Genomic DNA, 21,779 nt, shown 5'->3' with positions numbered 1-21,779 from the left:
TAAGGGCTAGGTAATTGGGGTTGATTAGGGTCACCCAGCTAGGACACGTCTAAGGATTTGAACCCAAGGACCTTCCTTCTCTAAGTCTGGCTCTTCATCCACCCAGCCATCTAGATGCTCCCTCCCTTTCAGTTCTAAACTCCCTTGACCCCTTACCCAACACTAACCCTAATCCAGATCATCAGAAGTCATTTTGACTTGGGAACCTAAGTCCTAGCTGGGGATTTAGCTCTGGGGAGAATATGCAGGGGCAAAACCATCTGTCCTCCCTCCAAGTCAAACATAGGGTTGCTGCAGCTACTCAGGGAGCACAGATTGACGGGGCAGGAATTTGCTGATTTTCCAGCAGCCTCCCTTCACATTTGTCATTTTCCTCATCAACCTCACTGATGGAGATGGCTATAATTTGCATTTCTCTAATTCTCATGGATTTGCAGCTTTTTTTTAAACATGGCTATGATTTCTTCCCCCTGAAAACTGTCTGTTTATATCCCCCCCACACACACACACACACAGAGAAATGGCTCTTATTCTTACAAATTTAAATCTGTTCCATGTGTATATGTGCATATATATGTATCTAGACCAGGGGTCAGCAATGTATGGCTCTCAAGCCATATCTGGCTCTTTTTGCAGGAGCCATAAAGTCAATTTTTTTTCAGGCATTGTTACAGGAGCGCGCACTGTGAGCACTGTACGGCTCTCACGAAATTACATTTTAAAAATGTGGAGTTTATGGCTCTCTCGACCAAAAAGGTTGCCAACCCCTGGTCTAGACATATGTATGTATGTATGTATGTATACATAATGAAATGCCTCATTCTTATAAAATTTACAAAATCTTATAAAACTCCATGTGTATATATGTATCTAGACATATGTATGAATATATATGCATATTAATAAAATGAAACAGCTCTTATAATTTTTAATCCATTCCATATGTGTATATATCCAGATGTATATATGAATATGAACAAAACGAAATGGTTCTTATTCTTATAATTTTTAATCTATTCTATATGTCTATGTATATGAATAAGTTTTTTTATTTTTTATTCATATTTTTATTTTACTTTTTATTTTTATTTATGCATTTTATCCATATATAGTCTAGATACATATATAAACATATAGAATAGATTAAAATGTATAAGAATAAGAGCTATTTCATTTTATTCATCTATACATCTAGATACATATATACACATATGGAATAGACTAAAATGTATAAAAATATGAGTCATTTTGTTTTATTCATACATACCCGTCTAGATAAATAGATATACACATATAAAATAGATATGTGTATATCTATTTATCTAGATAAATAAATACATAAAATGAAATGGCTTCTTATTCTTATAACTTTTAATCCGTTCCATATGTGTATGTATATGTATGTAGACATATGTATGTGTGCATATAAATGAATAAAAGGAAATGGTTTTTATTCATGTAAATTTTAATCTATTCCATATGTGCACAAATATCTGTATCTAGACATGTGTATGCATGCATATGTATATATATATATGTGTCTATATAATGAAATGACTCTTACTCTCATAAATTTAAATCCGTGCCATATGCATGCATACCTATATTATATAAAATAAGGCCTTGATGTTGATAAGAGAGACTCTCAGTACGGGTCAGAAAGGGGCCTGTGGGCCTGGGGATGCGGGAACGGAGGCAGGGTTAGGGCAACTGCAGAGCATGGGGATGGGAAGAGGACAAATAGGGCAAGGAGAGACAGAGAGTTTTGATCCACTTCTAGCCCCTGGAGGGCTGGGGAGGGGGGAAGATGATGAATCAGCAGGCCGCCTTTCCGAGTAATTAACTTTCTTGTTTCCTCTCTCCTCACCTCCTTTGCTTCTGGGGCCCTGTTCTGAGGCCGGCCGGCCCTCCATCCTCGGCCCAAGCTCCCCAGAAACAATGAGTCAATCAGAAGGGAGGGTTGGGCCCGGTCAGTCATCGCTTGTAAATGGGGAAGCGCGGGTCCAAGAGAGGAAGCGAAGGGGACGATGGGTGAGACTCCCCAGGTTGTAAGAATGGCTTAGAATAGAGAAGGACAGAAAGGATCCTCGCATCTGGGCCAGATCCAGATGTTGCTTTAGGGCCTCAGCCCAGAGCTCCTCCTAAAACCAAACACACCAGGCCCTGGAGAGAGGAGGGGGATGGGGGAAGCGAAGGCAAAAACCTCGAGAGCTGCTCCTCCGTCAGGACACTGCCCCTGGAATATATGAAAATCCAGACTTGGACAATAAACCAGGAGGTAATTCTGAACTTTACAGAAAGGATTCCTTACAGGTTCCGGCATTCCTTTAAAGAGCAGCAGCTCCCTCCCGCCTCCCCCCTTTAAAAACAAGACTGATTTACACAGATGCAATTTGCACTTTGCTTTCTCAAGAACACAGCTAGGTCAAGTGAGATCCTTCCCCACCCTCCATGGAGCTCCCCCTTTCTGTCCCCTGCCCATCTCGGGCTTTGACATCAGGCCCCTAAAGAGGTAACTTCAGCCGCACCTCACTGAATGCCTAAACAGAGCCTGAACGCAGACACTCGCTCACCGGTCCTAAGTTCCGGAGCCTTCCTAAATGGTTCACTCTAGGAGGAAAGAATGCCCGGCCACTCCCTCCCTGGGCCACTGCCCTGAAAGCCTAGATTTCTGAACTCTTACGGTTTCCCAGAACAGCAAACCCCGCTGTCAGGAACAACTCACTGGCTGGCTTTTTAAAGAAGAGGCAGAAAGTACTTCCTGACGGAGGGGATGGACTCAAGATGCAGACCGAGACGTATATTTCTGGGCACGGTCCTTGTGGGAATTTGTTTTGCTTGACTATAAATATTTACTACAAGGGTTTTTTGTTGTTGTTTTTTTTTTTCCCCTCCTAGTAGAGGAGGAGAAAGGGAGAGACAATTAAATGCTTGTCAATGGGAATCAAATCAAATCAAAAGAAGAAAGGGTGCTAAGGAAGCAGGATGGGAGATTTTTATGGCTGGTGAGAGGGACAGGAGTGGGAGGAGGACAAGGCAGGAAGCCTAAGGGCACCAGCTCCAGGTTTGCCCCTGCAAGAACTTAACCTCTATCATGGAAAGAACATTCAACAAGATCAGGAGATCTGGCTTTGTGTGAACCTAGCCAAGGCACCCAGCTTCCCTTCCCATAAAAGAGGGGAGCTAGACTTGATAATGACCAAATTCTTCTTCCAGCTTTATGAACTGCCAAATCATGGACTCTCGCTGTCCTCCCCGATCTCTCGCCTCCGACCCAACAGGAAGGCCCCTTTCCCCCCTCCCGGGTCTTACTCAAAGGTCTGACCACTCTGAGCTTGGCCTGTCCCTCTCACGCAGCCTGGGGAAGGGGGAGGAAAATGTTTTCCCTAATATGAGAAAGCTCTAAAGTGACTCATCCTCAGGAGACAGTGATGGAAGCAGGGCCCGTGACAAGAGAGAGGAGAGAAGCGAGCGGCTGACCAACGAGGAAGGACTTGGTTCCCCTAAGAGGGGGTAAGAGTGGAGAGATCTCACTGGATTCAGGCTGCAAGAAGAACCGGAAGTCCAGTCTGATAACAAGCCCTCTGCCAGCCCTCCATCCCCAACACGTATACAGTCATCCAATTCCTCTACCCCAGATAAGTATGTGTGATAGCAATTTGGAGGGGGCAAGCGGCATCCCCCATCACAAACGTGTAATCAGCCTTTGGGATCTGGAAAGGGACACCATTCCTTCGGTCTCTACCAAAGGAACAGACAAAAGAACAATGGATGCGAAGGGAGAATACCTTACAGCTCTACCATTCAATCTGCGGGTTAAGTCACTTTAATCGCTCATGTCCTCCTTTGCAAAACAGGGAAATCCGAGCCGCTGGGCACCGAATCCTATACGGTGGGCATGCCATAAATGTTTGTGGAAGGGAATGGTCCCCAACGTCTCCAGAGCAGCGTCAAGAGACACAATCAGTTCCTTTCAGGAGAGGACAGAGGTCTCTTGTCTCTTCGGTATCTAGCCCCCTGCCCACCTGCTCCAGCAGGGACGCCATTCTTGGTGGCAACTGGAGACCAGTTGGGTTGTCAGTTGCTCTTTCAAAGGCACGTGGCTTAAGAAGGGCAGGTCCTGGGGGCAGCGAGGTGGCTCAGGGGACAGAGAGTCAGGCCTAGAGACAGAAGGTCTTCTGTTCATGCTGGGAAGCCACTCTTTCCTAGTATAAAACCAATTTATTTTACATTCCATCATGGACGATGGTAGAAGCTAAATAATAATTTAGCATGCACAAGTAGAGTTTGGGAAGCCACTCTTAAATGAGATTCAAACTTTCTTTTCAGGGGGGAAGCTGGGTGGCTCAGTGGGTTAAGAGCCAAGCCTAGAGACAGGAGGTCCTGGGTTCAAAATTGGCCTCAGACACTTCCTAGCTGGGTGACCCTGGGAAAGTCACTTAACCCCCATTGCTTAGCCCTTACCGCTCTTCTGTCTTACAGCCAATACACAGTATTGATTCTAAGACAGAAGGTAAGGGTTTAAAAAAGAAAAAAGAAAAAAGGTAGACCCCACCCCAGGCCAAGAAAACTTCTCTGTTTACTCCCACTGATCTCTTCTTCCTCTGGAATTCTACCGCACACCACATACTGTCCCATGATAATTTAATGCTAGTATCTCGTCTCTCCCCTATTACATTATGAGAGCCTTGAGTCTGAAGGCTCAAGATTTACTTACTTAATTAATTTATTTTGAGCCCCTTACCTTCTGTCTTGGAATCAACATTACATGTTGGTTCCAAGGCAGAAGAGTGGTCAGGGCTATGCAATGGGGGTCAAGTGACTTACCCAGGGTCACACAGCCAGGAAGTGTCTGAGGACAGATTTGAACCCAGGACCTCCATCTCTGGGCCTGGCTCTCAATCTATTGAGCCATCCAGCTGCCCCCTACTTTATTTTTTTTCTTAATTTTCTTTATTTATTTTTAAAACCCCTACCTTCTGTCAAAAAATCAAAACTAAGTATTGGTTCTAAGGCAGAAGAGAGGTAAGGGCTGGACAACTGAGATTAAGTAACTTGCCCACAGTCACTCAGTTAGGAAGTGTCTGAGGTTACATTTGAACCCAAGTTCTCCCATCTCTAGCCTGGCTCTCTATCCACAGAAAGCTCAAGATTTAGATATGTTAAATGGATTACCCCAAGTCATGCAGCTAATGAAAGGGCAGAGTCAAGGCTAAACCCACTGTTCTTTCCATGGTATCCTAACGCCTTTCTGGTGCCAGGCTGAGCTGTTTAGACTTGATCTTACAGGTAATGGAAAGACACGTGTGATGTCTATGTTTAATGGTTTATGCAGATATGTACACAAGCACATTTTGTAGCCCCCCCACCCCCTGCCACAATATTTAGTACAGTTCTATAACTGCTTTTTAATGATGACAGTGTCCCCCCCAAAATAGGAGAATAACTGGGGTTCCTCTTCCAAGCATCTCCAGGCTAGTCTCTCGGTCTGAGCTGAGGGCCGGTGAGTCAGCTTGAGCAGGAAGATGGTGTGTAATTAGAATTCTGTACCCCAGGGCTCCATTTCTCAGAATCCCACTTTTGTCCTGACGTTATGCCCTTCCGTTTTGGAGATAAAGTTTCTGTAACCCGCCCTCTCTCTCTTCTCCCACTAACTCGGTCGGGAAAACTTCTCTTTACTCAGGCTTTTATTCTTGTCTCTTTATTTCCTTTACTTCAAGTGATTATTAGTAAATCTTATAAAATATAATATGTAGAGTTATTGGATGTTAATTTTAATCTTACAGTAATTAATTTTTTAAGCCCTTACTTTCCATATTAGAATCAATACTGGGCATTGGTTCCAGGGCAGAAGAGAAGGCTTAGGCAACAATAGGGGTGAAATGACTAGGCCAGGGTCACACAGCAAGGAAGTGTCGGAGGTCAAATTTGAACCCAGGACCTCCTGTCTCTAGGCTTGGCTCTCCATCCACTGAGCCCTCCAGCAGTCCCCTGAAAAGAAGGCTTCATAAGAGTAGCTTCCTTGCACAAACAGAACAATTTAGGGGCAGATTTGGAAAAGGCCTAAGTCCAGACTCCCAGGCTGCCTCCTTGTTCAAAAGATCTTGGATTTGGAGCCAGAAGGGCCTTTGGGGATCTCCTCATTCTGAAGACAGGAGGACCTTGGGAGGCAGTTAAGGGACTTGCCCAAAGTCACACAGATAGGAAGGAGCAGACCCTGATTTGTCCAACCCCAGATCCACGAGGGCCGCTTCTCCGCAGCTGGGGGCAGGAAGCGCTCAGCTGCTCAGGCTAGGGCCAACCCCGCCATCCCTGGGTGCAGGCACTGTGCAACGGAAAATGCCTGCTTTGTCCCCAGCCATACAGGAACCCTGATTGTGCCCACCCCTCCCCCACCCCGCAGGCGAGGGACCAGGAGCGGTGCCAGGGAGGGGAGGCAGCGAGGGGAGGCCTGCCCGCCTCTCTGAGGACTGACAGAGCATCTTCCTCGCCGGAATGACCGGGGCCGGCCTTAACACAGAAGCAAGAGGGGGGACAAAGCTGGGCCCGGGAGCACCGGCCTCGGAGCCGGCCCTGCTCCACACTCTGGGTCCTCTAGCAGGTGGTCAGGGAAAGCCACGGCCCACATGCCCCTTCGCCCTGCGGGGAAGGAGAAGGACGACAGACCTGGCTGCATCCTGGGCTCGACGCCTCGGCTTCTTCCCTAAACCCCTTTCAGGTCTCCTCCTCCCAAGCCCTGCCTTTCCCAGCCCTTCCCAGCCTCAGGCCAAGAGTTTCTGGTCCCCCACTTCCCTTCACCCCCTGGCCTAACCCCGAACCCCGCAATTCTAACCCTAACCCCGCAAACCCAGCTGTATAACCTTAATGTCCCTCTGATCCAAGCCTCGTAGCGCCCATGACTCCACCAGCTGGCCCTGGCCATCCCGGGTCGGTGTAAGACTTAGCTTGGAGCCAGAAAGACCCGATTCTTGTCCTGGACCTGACCGATGAGAAAGGACGCACGGATGTCCAGGAGGAGGTGAGGAGGATTCTGCTCGCTCCTACTCTGGGAACTGGGGAAATGGAGGCAAGGAGGACCAGAGGAGGTCGTGGAAATATCAAGGAGAGGAACAGAAATAGCAGACCAGAAACCTGAAGATCAGAGATCACCCAACAAGGGGTATCCCATGCTTAGGCTGGGGAAGGGACAGCCAAAGGAAGTCTAACATTAAAACTACAACAACCTCGGCCTTTCCTCCATAAGCCATGTGGGTTTCTCATCCACTCATTCAATACACTGCTGATTTATTTAGGCATTCATTCATTCATTTATTTTTTAAACCCCTTATTACCTTCCATCTTAGATGGTTCCAAGGCAGAAGTGGTAAGGGCTAGGCAATGGGCATTAATATAGTAATAATAATCATCATAGTAATAATAATAAATAAATAGTAGTATAATAATAATAAGCATTAAATGACTTGCCCAGGGTCACACAGCGAGGAAGTGTCTGAGGCCAGATTTGAACCCAGGACTTCCCATCTCTGGGCCTGGCTCTCAATCTACTGAGTCACCCAGCTGCCCCCCAATAATTATTTATTAACCACCAAACCATACTCAAGGCACTCCATCCAATATGTTTCCAGAGTTCTCTTCCAAAGACTATTTTCACCCTATCACCCTTCCAAAAAGGTTCATTGTTTCCTTCCTTCTACCAGATTCCCCAGCATGGTACTCAAAGCCATGTAGGGGTCTAATCAACCTTATTTCTTACAGAACACTTAAAAAAACCAAAAAACCTTTAGCTTCCATCTTAGGATCAATCCTGTATATTGGTTCCAAGGCAGAAGACCAATAAAAGCTAAGCAATGGGGATTAAGTGACTTGCCCAGGATCACGCAGCGAGGAAGTGTCTGAGGCCATATTTGAACCCAGGACTTCCCATCTCTAGGCCTAGCTCTCAATCCACTGAGCCACCCAGGTACCCTACTATAAAGCACACTTTTAAGGACATGGTGATACCCAGACTACCACCACCAACAACCTCCCCAAATATCCTATACTTACTCCCATCTATGAGTTAAATTTTGTCTCCCCACATAAAAAAAAAAAAATGTTTTTCTGGAACCAAATCCTACCCATCCTTCAAGACTCAACTTAAACATTTCTCTCCCAACCTACCCCAGCTGCTCTCCCCAAACAATAACCAGGGAAATATCGTAGATTCAGCGGGTATACGTCCACACGTGCTGCTTGCTTCCATCTAGTCCCTGGGGCACAGGGGGAAAGATTCCTTCTCTAAATTATGCTGAGTCAATCTTACCTCTCAGCCCCTTGGGGACTCCCGGGGCCATCTTGAAAATGGCAGGGAAGAGAAAAGGATACATTTTGACGGCTCCAGATTTTGTTCCGATAGCCATGATGCGAAGCTTGGGGTCGTAAGCCAGAGAGCTGGGCTGGTTGGGGAATCCATGTTCCACAGTCTGGAAAGAGAAGGAAATAGCTGGTGACCTTCCAGAAGCCGGGAAGGCTTTCGCGGCCCCACCAGGGTCCCAAAGGGCAAGGGGCAGAGAGAAACACACAGAGAATTACACAGACTGGTTCAGACACATGCCCAGACAGACACACAGATACAAACAATGATAAACATACAAATCACACATGCCTTTCCATTACCTACAAGATCAAGTCTAAACAGCTCAGCCTGGCACCAGGGAGGAAGCGAATTACAATGGACTCAGGATTCAGAAAGGTCCAAGTTCAAACCTTGGCTTGGCCACTTAACTAGCTGAATGATCTCAGATAAGACACTTAATCCCTGATTTCTTCATCTGTAAAATGGGAAGGCATACTCACACTGCCTACCTCATAGGCACTATTGTGAAGAGAGTCTTAAAATGCTATGTAACAGGTTTTTTCTTGCCTTCTCAATGGGTGGGAGGGAAAGAATTCTAGAAACTGAAACTGAAAATCAATTTGAATTAAAAAAATAAAATACTACATAAATATAAAAACACCCTATACAACCTAGTCTCACGCTTGGAATGCCTTCCTGTATTGTGACAATCCCCAATGATTCCAGCCTCCTCTGAACTTCTCCAGCCCTGAGCTGGAGTGACCTCAGGCGAGTCACTTACTGTCTCGGTGTCACAGCTTCCTCACCTATAAAGTAAAGAGGTTGCATTAAATTACCTCAAAGATCCCATTCATTTCTAAGTCTATCATCCTTTTATGATCATAGATATTTTAAAAATGGGTTTTTATTGATGTCTTTTTGTTTTCTACATCACCATATTACCTCCCCCCAACCCCACGAGTCATCCCATGTAATAAAAAATATTTTTTAAAGATAAAAAAGGAAAAGGAAATGAAAAAGGAAAAAAATCAACACAACCAATCAATAATTTGAAAACATGTGAAATCATGTATAATTGATATGATATTGCTTGCCTTCTCAGTGGGTAGGGGAAGGAGTGAGGAGGAAGAGAATTTGGAATTCAAAATTCAAAAAGAAAATGTTAAAAATAAATAATAGAGGGGGGCAGCTGGGTAGCTCAGTGGATTGAGAGCCAGGCCTAGAGACGGGAGGTCCTAGGTTCAAATCTGGCCTCAGACACTTCCCAGCTGTGTGACCCTGGGCAAGTCACTTGACCCCCATTGCCTACCCTTACCACTCTTCCACCAAGGAACTAATACACAGAAGTTAAGGGTTTAAAAATATAAAAAAAAAAAAATTAAAAAAATAAATAATAAAATAAATAAATAATAGAGGGGAGCTGGGTGGCTCAGTATATTGAGAGTCAGGCCCAGAGATGGGAAGTCCTGGGTTCAAATCTGTCCTCAGACACTTCCTAGCTGTGTGACCCTGGGCAAGTCACTTAACTCCATTGCCTAGCCCTTACCACTCTTCTGCCTTGGAACCAATGCACAATACTGATTCTGAGACAGAAGGTAAGAGTTTAAATAAATAATTTATTTTTTAAAAAAGAGAAAGAAAACATATGCAATGTGCCCCACTTGCAGACCTCTCACCTCTCTCTAAAGGGGTGGGTTGGGGGAGTCCTTTCATAGCTGTTTCATTCAAGTCATGCTCTGATCATAGATATTTAAGTATTTATATTTACTATGTCTGCAAGCAGACTCCTCTTCCCGAGTTCAAATCTAGCTTCAGATAATTAATAGCTAGGTGATTCAGAGCAAGTCACTTAACCTTCTTTGCCTCAGTTTCCTCATCTGTAAAATGAGTTGGAGAAGGAAGTGGCAAACTACTCTAGTATCCTTGCCAATAAAACCCCAAACAGAGCCATGAAGAATTGGATGATTTTGTAAAAACCTCAAAGGCAAAGTTTGCCCGTCTACCTGAGAAGGAGTTGGGTCACTTCCACATCCAGGACTTTGCAAATAAGACTCCCTCATCTCTTCTTTCTTTTTTTTTTTTAAACCCTCCACTTTCCATCTTAGAAATCAATACTGTATATTGATTCCAAGGCAGAAGATGCTTCCTTCTAGCTAAACTCAATCCTTCATGGAATTTAAGGGTGGAAGGAACCTTACAAGCAAACTAGGAAATAGCTAGGTGCATGGAAACTTATTATATGTAATTGGTTAAAAAAAAAAGTGGTAAGGGCTAGGAAAGGGGGGTTAAGAGCCCAGGGTCACCCAGCTAGGAAGTGTCTGAGGACAAATTTGAACCCAGGTTTGGCTCTCTATCCACTGAGCTGCCTCTAGAATCAGAAAATTCTGAAATGACCAGAACAACATTTGCAGGCTTAACTTTATAAAGCCTAAAGTCTAATTTAGAGATGTTAGACGACCTCCCATGTACGTTAATCACATCTCTATATTGGACTCTACGGTTCTCAAAAGCAAAGGTTGCACTATAGCTCCATCCTCCCACAGTCTCTAGTCCAGGCCTGCTCACATAGTAAAGACTTCAATATCTATAGGAATAAATCATATTTACTCCAGGTCCTAGTGTGTAATTAATTTCCGTACCCTAGAACTCCAATTCCCAGCATCCCGTGTTTCTTCTGAGGTTAAGGGCTGGTGATAGGGGGCTGTGGGGGTGAGGTGAGGGAGAGGCAGGAGAACTTACGTGGTTTTAATTTTCTTAGATAATTAGGTTTTTTAAATTTCTATTTCCTTTTTATTCCTTCTACTTCAAGTGATTATTAATAAGCTCTGTAAAATAGAATTCTTGGAGTGTTGGATATTAATTTAAATCCTACACTAGTCAGAACTAATCCTGCCCATCAATGTCACAAAGTCTCAGCTACAGAAGTTAAATTTGCCCAGAAAGTGAGAGAATATAGTCAAAGACAATCAACCAGGTGGAGAGACACCTGGTCACTGGAACACCAATCAGATGGGGGGAAATGGCCCCACAAAAGCTCACCCCAGAGTTATGCACACGACCCACTTTCTCCCCACTCTCTAAGAGGTAAGAGTAATCCTAGGCCACCATGCAGTCCCAGAAGGCAGGGTGGCAGAGGCAGAGCTGTCCATCCTGACATCCGCCTCATAGAGCAGGGTCGTACCTAAAAGGCACTGAAATCCAGGAATTTCTCTAAACATTCCCTCACCTCTAAGAGAAACAAGCTTTCCACCAATGAGATCAATGAGATCCTTTATCCTGAAATTATTCCCTTCTCTAAGCTCAAAGGGTGACCAGCGTCTGGTTGACCAAACCCATAGATATCTACTATTTCTGTGGATTCAGCTGTCTCCTGGTCTTCTCAGTTTAAGAGGTCTAGCCTCCTGCAAGCAGCCCGATACCGGGGGAGGACCCAGTGTGCCACAAATCGCAGCTAGCATAAATCCACTGGGCTCATGGTCGCAGGTCACGGGAGAGGGTCAGTCTCTACCTTTAGCCTCCCAGAGGAGGCACAGAATTGGGCTCAGAAGGCAGTGTCTGTTCATCTAGCTCACAGCTAGAGGGGCTTTTCTAGGTCAGAAAGTCCTTCCTCTTATCACCAAGCAAGCCACATGCATGACCAATTCTCTCTTCTGAGAAGACTCTTCCTTCTAGCTAACCTCAATCCCTCATGGAATTTAAGGGTGGAAGGAACCTTACAAGCAATCTAGGAAACAGGCGCATGGAAATTGGTTATTACATTTAATTGGTAAAAAAAATGTTTTTTAATATTTTAAAAATAATACAGGGGCAGCTAGTGGTTCAGTGTATAGAGAGCCAGGCCTGGAGACGGAAGTCCTGGGTTCAAATATGGCCTCAGACATTTCCCAGCTGTGTGACCCTGGGCAAGTCACTTAACCCTCATTGCCTAGCCCTTCCTACTCTTCTGCTTTAGAACCAATACAAAGTATTTATTCTAAGGTGAGAGGAAAGGGTTTTTTGTTGTGGTTTTTTTTAATGCAATTTAGTTCTACTCTTTCATTTTGTAGTTGAGGAAACCAAGGCTCAGAGGTTAAACCATATGCTAAGTGTCAGAGGCAAGATTTGAACATAGGTCTTCCTAACTTCAAGACAGTGTAGTATATATATAAAGCAACAAGTGTGAAATTAGGAGTGGCCTATCTTTGAACTGATAAATCTGACCCCCCCCCCAATTCATCCTTTTTGACCTTTTAACTTCCAAATTATGACTTTAATATATTCACATTTAAACTTTGATATTTTGACTCCCTGATTCTGATATTTTAACTTCAATAAATTTGCAGGATATAAAATTAAGTAAGACCAAAAAAATTAAGACACAATTAACCAATACTTTTTTTAGAGGTGAGATATCCATGAGTGTTATATATTGCAAATGGTTTTTGAATGCATCAATCAGATGTGTTGACTTTTTTTTTTTATTCCCCCTTCCAGGAAGAGAGGTCCACAGGTACATATGACCCTGCTGAGCACATTCTTCTTCTGGACACTGATTCCTTTTTAGTTTCTGTGACAGTTCTTTTCTCTCCAAGTGATTCTCACTGTGAGTATTCCCCAAAGTTCTGCCCTGGGCTCTTTGTGACCTCACTGGCTCCTTTGGATTTAATTATCATCTCCATGTAATTAATTCACATATTTACATATCCAGTCCTAGTCTGCCTCCTGAGCATCAGTCATTGCCTTTAGGATATTTATATCTACATGTCCCAGAGTCATCTCAAACTCAACATATCCAAAACACAACTCAGAACATTCCCCAAAAATACATTCCCCTCTTCCAAACTTCTGTTTCTATGCTCAAACTCAAATAGAAAAGGATCCCTGCAGGCTGCATATTGACTTAGAAAGCTACAAATTAGCATTATATAGGATGTACTACATTTTTATTTATTTTGTGATACATTTTCCAATTATATTTAATCTGGTTCCAGCCCTGCTAGAGTTGTGAGTTTGGTGCCTCTGCTGCAGAGGGGACCACCATTTTTTTTTAACCTTTACCTTTTGACTTAGAATCCCTACTAGATAGGTATCACTTCCTAGGCAGAAGAGCTGTAAGGGCTGAACTATTGGGGTTAAGTGACTTGCCCAGGGTCACAGAGCTAGGAAGCGTCTGAGGCTAAATTTGAACTAAGAATCTCCTATCTTTAGACCTAATTCTCTATCCACTCAGCCACATGGCTGTCCCCAGCCACCATTTTTCTCCCAGTTTCCCAGGTTGGTAACTCCTAATCGGTAACCTCAGCTCCTCATTCTCTCTCATCCCACAGAACCAATCACTTGCCAAATCTTACTTTTCTACCTTCACAATATCTCTGTCTACTCCCATCTTACTAAGCTCAGAGCTTCATCTGGCTAGACTAGTGCCAAGAACCACCTTCCTGTCTCCAGGGTCTCTCCCCTTTCCTGGCCATCTTCCATAGAGAAGGCATAGGCCTACTTGTGACACTTCCCCTATCCAATCAACCCTACCAAATCCCTAATGCCCTCGAGATTAAATAGAAACTCCTCTTCTGTTCATGAATTGTTTCAGTCATGTCTGACTCTTCGTGACCCCATTTGGGGTTTTCTTGGCAGAGAGACTGGAGTGGTTTGCCATTTCCTTCTCCAGCTCATTTGACTGATGAGGAAATGGAGGCAAACAGGGTTAAAGGACTTGCCTAGGGTCACACAGCTAGTAAAGGTCTGAGCCAGGTTTGAATTCAGGTCTTCCTAACTCCAGGTCTGGTACTCTATCCATTGTACCACCTAGCTGCCCTATCTACATACACATATATGTGTACATAAATATATATGTACATATATATAATATTTATTCACACATACATGTACACCCTCTAGTAAACTGTACATTCTTTGAGAGTAGAAATGGTTTCATTTTTTTGTATTTGTTTCCTCAGTGCCAAGTATAGAGTTTGGCACATAGTTTTCTTTCCTTTTCTTTTCTTTTTTTTTTTAAACCCTTACCTTCCATCTTAGAATAAATACTGTACGTTGGTTCTACCGAAGAAGAGCGATAAGGGCTAGGCTATGTGGATTAAGTGACTTTTGTCATGTAGTTTTCAAGAAACACTTGCTGATTAAATTTCATTCCTGAAGGTTTCTATCTGTATAAAGAACTCCTCTGAGCCTCAGCTTCTTCATCTGCTAAATGGGCATACTGATATTCACAGTGATTGTGAAGATCAAATTGGATAGCCCTTTGCAAGCTTTAAGGACTCTAAGTTCTCTTCCAAAGCTGAACAGAGAGCTTAACTTTGAGGAGTTAAGAGAGCCCTCTACAAGCACAAGCTTCCCCATCCTTGGTTCTCCATCATCAGGGAGCAGGAACTATGTCCTCTTCCTTCCTCTGGAGGTTTCTGGTCTGCCTACAATTCTGACCAACCAAGGACCAAACACAGGACCAAGAAGCACAGAATGGCCAAGAAATGTCCTGGGACTGACCCTCGACACAAGAAGAGGCAACAGGGAGAGTGTGGCTAGGGCTGGGAGCTTTGGCCTGGCAGCTGTTTCCTCTTCCAACTTCAAATCATCCAGCAGGTGGTCTTAATGGATTTCTTGGGACCTCAGACTAGCTGATGGGAGAACTCGGACCTCAGACGCCCAACCCCCAGCACAGGCAGGGGAAGGTGCTTTGAAGTCAGTTCCACATCTCCTGTCTCATTTGGGTATCAGAGAAACCTCTAGGAACCCACAGTGAGAAGACAGCTTCACAGTATCCTATCCCCACTCTCCTCCTTCCCAATATGCTTCCCCTCCACTCCCAAGGGCACCTCTTGTCACTGCTCCGGCCAGATGCTCTGTTTTTCTTGGACTGGGCTACATTCTGGTAACTAAAGGATGCCTTCCCTTGTTTCAGCCCACCCATAGTGCGCTCTCTCTCTCTCTCTCTCTCTCTCTCACTCTCACTCTCTCTCTCTTTCTCTCTCTCTCTCTCACACACACACACACACACACACACACACACACACACACACACACACACAGAGGACCAAGCAAGGATGGAGTCTGAACCCACGCCAGACCTCCAAGAATTCACTCCAATCCAGTGGCCAGAGGTTAAATCTGCCCTGTTGGCTCCCCTCCCTCAAAAAGGAGACCTTTTCCTGAGCAGGAGATTTTTGGCCTCTCCTAAGAGCTCAACACAATACAGAGGCTGTCTGCATTTGTTCCCTTGCACCCATGGATGTCACCTAGATGAGACTTCCCTCATGCATAAGGGCAACAGGAGGGGGTCAACTAAGAAACAAGGATATAGGATGCCTCTCCTGTGTTACTATAAAAGGAGCAATGGGTCAAGGAGGAGCTAGATAGCCCAGTGGATAGAGTCAGGTCTGGAGATGAAAGGACCTGGGTTCAAAAATGTGGCCTAGCTGGATAACCCTGAGCAAATCACTTATCCCCAACTTTTCTGCCTTAGAATCACAGTTCTAAGATTAAAATTGAGGCTTTTTGTTTGTTTTTTTAAAAGGGCAATGGATCTGGAGTCAGAGGACATCAGTTTAAATCCTACCTCTGACTACTAATCTGTGTGACCATAGAAAAGTCACTTAACATTTCTGAACTTCAATTCATCTGAAAAATGAGGAGGTTGTAGTAGATTCTGAGAGTTCTTCCAGTTCCAAACCTGGGTTTCTAGCCCTTTGCTATTGAAATGCAAGGAATCCTTGTTTTCAGGGAGCTTATAGTCCTTTTTTTTTTTTTTTTAAACTCTTATCTTCTATCTTAGAGTCAATACTATGTATCAGTTCCAAGGCAAAAGTATGCTAAGGGTGTTGAAATCATTATCTGGGATAAGATGGATGCCACCTAGACTGACAAGGATGGCAGTTGAGAGATTTGGAATGTTCCCAGGTGCCAAGAGCCAGGGACAAAATTCAGTTGACCCCACCCTATAAATACCCCCACGGAACTACAGTTGAGGTCTCAGAACTTGAGCAAACTTCTCTTAGAGCATCCCAAGAACTGGGACAGAGGAAGGTGAAGGGTGGTAGAAGAAGAAGAGGGTAGAGAACATGAACCTATAACCTGTGCTTGACTGAGAGAGAGCTAGTGATCCATCAATATTGGTAGTAGAGCTGAGAAAATACACACATCATCAATCAATATCTACATCAATAGCCTTCATATTCTCTGACTTGGCTGTAGCCAGGTCAGGTCAGAGTTAGTGAGAAGGCGAAGACCTCAAGCCTCTACCAGCCTAGCCATCTCCAGTTCTGATCAGCGATGAACATAGTAGCCAAACAATAGCAATAGGGTTCCCAATCCCCAAACTCATTACCTTGTTATCCTTTCCCCATCAATAGTTAATACAGTGATTTAACAAGTACATTCCTGAGTGGTTATTCTATCACAGCCTTTGGGAAGGGAGAACTAATAGATACCAATTGTTTCCAAAGCTGATCAATAGCCTATTAACAATTAATCCAACCTCAGTTTGGGCCTAGAAAGGTTAACCATCTACCTAACCTCTCAAGAGGTCCCAACCTGGGCAACTGTTAGAAAGAAGTCACTGACAGGTTTAAACAACCAAGCCTGTCAGGGGGAAGAGGGACAGATTACATCAATAGCTACTGTGAGAGGAGTGAGCATTCCTCCTTCACCAACTACAGCTGGCTTAGGCCTTGGACCCCCGATCCCTCCTTCATCCATACTACCCCTAAATCTACATACCAGCCATCCTCTAATATCTAGAAGGAAGATCTATGGGGAGATAGTAGTAGGAGGAGGAGATATACAAAGGAAGATAAGAAGATCAGTTGATATATATCTCCAGGACTATAATCCTCCTTTTCTTTTTAACTAGGGCTAGGCAATGGAGAGTAAGCATCTTGCTTACTTACACACAGCTAGAAAGTGTCTGGGGCCATATTTGAACCCAAGACCTCTCATCTCTAGAACTAGCTTTCAATCTACTGAGCCACTAGCTGCCCCCAAGCTTATGATCTTACTTATAAAAAAAAAAAAAAGACAAAAAGACAAGAACTGTAGAACACTGAGACTAAAAAAATAGACCTAGTTCAATCTTTGGGGTCACAAGAACCATAAGCAACCTGAAGCTCTAGGGAGAGAGATTTCAGTTCGCTGTAAGAACTTTCTAATCACGAAGCGCCTACCTCACCTCCCAAAAATGGGATGACATGCTTCATGAGGTCATAAACTCATGAATTTAATATCACAATCCTTAGGAATACCATGAAGACAATAATCAATAAAAGTATTCAAAAAGTGGCTAGATCTGGCTATCAGGGATGCTGTTGAGGGGATTCTTGGACTGGGGTGGGGGGAACCTGGACTCACCAGAAAAATGTCTAAAGTTCCCTTCCATCTCCTTGGAATGACAGGTTTCTGCTGGGGCAGGCACCCCGTGACTTCACACCTTCAGCCCAGGGAGGCATGTGCTTGCTATCTTTCACCTCTCCCACCCTGGCTCCCCAGCGGGGCTATATTTAAACACGTCTCCAAATGTGTCTGGCGAGCTCCCTCCCTCCCTCACACACCTCATTTCCAAGCGACAGCTCCCCACCCCGCGCTTCCTGGTACGGGCAACCCTGGCACTTCCCCAGTACTGGTACTGGGCACAAAGAAGCAGCAGCAGCCTGGCAGGAAACACTCCCAAGGCTCTGAGCTAGCTCTGGATTTAATCAATGCCTACGGAGCCCCCACTGCCCTCACCTTGACCAATCCCTTCCCTTCCTCAGGGGAAAAATAATCATCTTTTGTAGTTGGGCTGGTGCCTTCATCATAGCCTTAAGAAAATGAGAAGGCAGGGAGTATTATTTATTTATTTTTAACCCTCACTTTCTATCCTAAGAAGGGCTCTAGGACACAAGGGCCAGGACTAGTTTGGGTAAATGGGATGAAGTGACTTGCCCAGGGGTTACACATCCAGATTTGAACCCAGGTCCTCCCAACACCAGCCTAATCCATTGAGCTGCCCAGCTGCCCCTGACAAAGAGTAGTAGTATTCCAGGGTGCAAAGAAAGCTAGATTTGGGGAATTAAGAGGATCTGGGTTCAAATACCAGTTCTGTCATTTACTATAGAGGGAAGCTCAGTGGATAGAATGCCCAGACCTGGAATTAGGAAGACTCAAGTTCAAATTCATCTTTGGATGCTCACTAGGACCTCCCATCTCTAGGCCTGGCTCTCTATCCACTGAGCCACCCAGCTGCCCCCAGATTATTCACTTATTAAAAGGAACAACATGGAAATGTGTTTTGCATGATAATACATGTATAACTCAGATAGAATCCTTGCCAGCACTGGGAGAGGGAAGGGAGGGAGGGAGATAAATTTGATCATACAACTTAGGAAATCTTGTGTGGAAATTTGTTATAACATGTCACTGATAATAACTTACAAAAAAAACCCCGACAAAACAAAACAAAAAATAAATGCTTATTTCCTCCCCATCCCCAGGTTCATCTCTTCATCTCTCCTGGCCTGAGTTTCCTCATCTGTAGAATGATGGCCACTCTGGGATGGAAAAAAAGTTTCCCCTTTCCAAGACTACTCTCATGCCCACATTTTTCCTGATCTGGAGAGAAGCTGAAGAGGCTCCTGGGAGATCAGAAGAGGGTTTTGACATGAGGAATTCCCACTCAGTCTGGCCTCACCCTTCTACCCCCAATGTTTCCTCTACAATATGCCCAACCTTTTCAACTCATCAATTATCAAAACTTTTGGTCTCACAACCCCTTTACACTCTTAAAAATTACTTGAACCCAAAGAGCTTTGGTTTATGTGGATTTATATCTATCAATATTTACCATATTAGAAATTTAAAATATCTTTTAAAATGTTTACTAATTCATTACAATCCCATTATAAGTTAACATAACTTTTAAAAAATAGATAAAAAATAACTATATTTTCCAAAACAAAGCAAAAAATTTTAGTGAGAAGAGTAGCATTGTTTCACATATTTTTGCAAATCTCTACTGGCTGGCTTAATAGGAGACAGCTGGATCCCATATCTGCTTCTGCATTCAATCTGTTGCGATATGTAAATGTTGGTCCCATCTCTCCCCTCCCTTTTGTGGCTAAACTCTTGGAGAAGAAGGCTGTCTACAATAGGTGCCTCCACTTTCTTTTCTCTCTGGCTCACTTATTTAACTCTCTAGAGTCTGGCCTCCAGCTTCATCATTCAACTGAAACTCCTTTCTTCTATGTTACTAATGATCTTATAATTGCCAAATCTAATGGTATTTTCTCGGTCCCTAGTCTTTTTTTTTTTAAACCCTAACCTTCAGTCTTAGAATCAATACTGTGTATTGGTTCCAAAGCAGAAGAATGCTAAGGGCTAAGCAATAGGGGTTAAGTGACTTGCCCAGGGTTACACTTGCCTAGGAAGTACCAGGTTTGTTTTTTTTTTGTTGTTGTTGTTGTTTGTTTGTTTTTTAACTTTTACTTTCCATCTTAGTAACAACTCTAAGACAGAGGGGCAAGGGCTAGGCAAAGAGAGTTAAGTGACTTGCCCAGGGGCCCACAGCTAAGACCTAATCCTTAACCCATCTGCAGCCTTTGACACTCTCAATCACCCTCTTCTCCTTGATACTCACACTTTTCTCTCCAGGTTTTTATAATACTCTCTGCTGGCTCTCCTCCTACCTATCTGGCTACTACTTCTCCAATCTCCTTTGCTAGACCTTTATCTAGATCATGTCATAACCACGGGTAACTCACAGGTCTTTGTCCTGCACCCTCTTTTATTCTTCCTAGAGTGTTACTATTTCACTTGGTGATTGATCTCATCACCTCCCATAGATTCCATCATCTCTCTATGCTGATGATTTGAAACCTACTTCTCCAACCCTAAACTCTCTCCTGATATCCAGTCTTCCATTTTCAACTGCCTAAAGGACATTTCAAACTGGATGATGCCCCACTGACATGTTAAACTCCACATATCCCAAACTGAACTCATTATTTTTTTACTCCAAACCCCTCTCCTCTTCCTAACTTTCCTATTATTGTTGAGAGTACCATCATCCTCCCAGTCATCCAGGCTTGTAACCTAGGCATCAACCTCTACTCCTGACTCTCACTCACTCCAACATCCAATCTATTACCAAGGCCAGTGAAGTGTACCTTGAAAGTCTCCCATATGGCCCCTTCTCTCTCCTCTGACAATGCCTTGCTCCAAGCCCTCATCACGTTGTGCTTGGACTACTGCAACAGCCTGCTAACTACTCTGCCTGCCACTCCCCACTCCAGACCATTCTTCACGCAGCTATCAAAGGGATTTTCCTAGTCAAGAAATTCCAGTGATTCCCTGTTATCTCCAAGATAAAATATAAGATCCTCTGTTTGGCATTCAAACCCTTCGTAAATCACTCTCCCCCCCAACTTCCAGTCTTCTTACATCTTAAATCTTTCTCTCTCCTCCATATATTCTGCCATCTAATGAAATTGGCTGGCCTTGCTGTTCCTCAAACAGGACATCTCCCAAATCCAGGATTTTCTCTGGCTGTCCCCTATACATGGAACCCTCTTTTCCTTCATCTCTGCCTACTGGATTCCTTCAAGTCAGAGCTAAAACCCACTTTCTACAGGATGCCTTTCCCTAGCCCTTCTGTTGATTCTTCCTTCCTTCTTTCTTTCTTTGTTTCTTCCCTCTTTTTTTCTTTTCCTTTCTTCTCCTTTCTTCCTTTCTTTCTCTTCCTTTCTTCCTCTTCCTTCCTTCTTTTAAAAAAACCCTTACCTTCCATCTTAGAATCTAAACTAAGGCAGAAGAATGGTAAAAGCTAGGCAAACAGAGTTAAGTGACTTGCTGAGGGTCACATTTGAACCCAGGACCTCTTATCTCCGGACCTGGCAGTCTATCCACAGAGCCATATAGCTGCTCTGGTTAATATATACTTGTTGAACTGAATTGAAAAACCCCACCCCCCCCCCAGCTGGTGTCTCAATTGTGATCAGCTGGCTTTTGTTTGCAGTGGACTGATGAAGTCTGGCCTGTGTGGGGAGGAATCAATCTCATTTTGGGAAATTTGGAGGCCAAGAGTCTGCCCCCAGTTACATATGTAGCAGTAGGAAGTCAAACTGGGATTCCAACCACTTTGGATACCATGTTGCCTGCTTTTTTTAGAATAAGTTCCCTTTAGCTCAGGGAAGTCAGGGCCCTGTGAAGGGACCAGTCAGACACAGGGACCCATGCACATAGGAAAGTCCACTTGTTACCAGCAGTTCTCACAGAATTTTAGGAAGAGATATTGTAGGCTCCAGGGAAGCCTAGGACTGGCTGGAAATGTCCTTAACTTCAGTATTGCCTGCATTGCCTAGCCCTTATCATTCTTCTGCCTTAGAAACAATACATAGTACTGATTCTAAGATGGAAGGGGAAGGGTTTTAAAAAGGAGTGAGGGAGGGTGAGAAGAAGAAAGGAAGGGAGGAAGGGAAGGAAG

The 21,779-nt window shown here is 44.1% G+C and overlaps 1 protein-coding gene across 1 annotated transcript in view; it reads right to left on the bottom strand.

The window, feature by feature from the left end:
• LLGL1 (LLGL scribble cell polarity complex component 1) overlaps positions 1-21,779 on the bottom strand; it is a 108,193-nt gene that overhangs the window by 80,697 nt on the left and 5,717 nt on the right. Inside the window, exon 2 of the mRNA XM_044661757.1 lies at positions 8,365-8,462. Within this exon, the coding sequence (XP_044517692.1) occupies positions 8,365-8,462 (98 nt within the window). The remainder of the gene's footprint in view (positions 1-8,364; positions 8,463-21,779) is intronic.

Source organism: Gracilinanus agilis, chromosome 1, assembly GCF_016433145.1.
Source record: "Gracilinanus agilis isolate LMUSP501 chromosome 1, AgileGrace, whole genome shotgun sequence".
Lineage (NCBI taxonomy): Eukaryota > Metazoa > Chordata > Mammalia > Didelphimorphia > Didelphidae > Gracilinanus > Gracilinanus agilis.
Note: the sequence above shows the minus strand (reverse complement) of the source record. Positions and strands in the feature narration are given on the sequence as shown.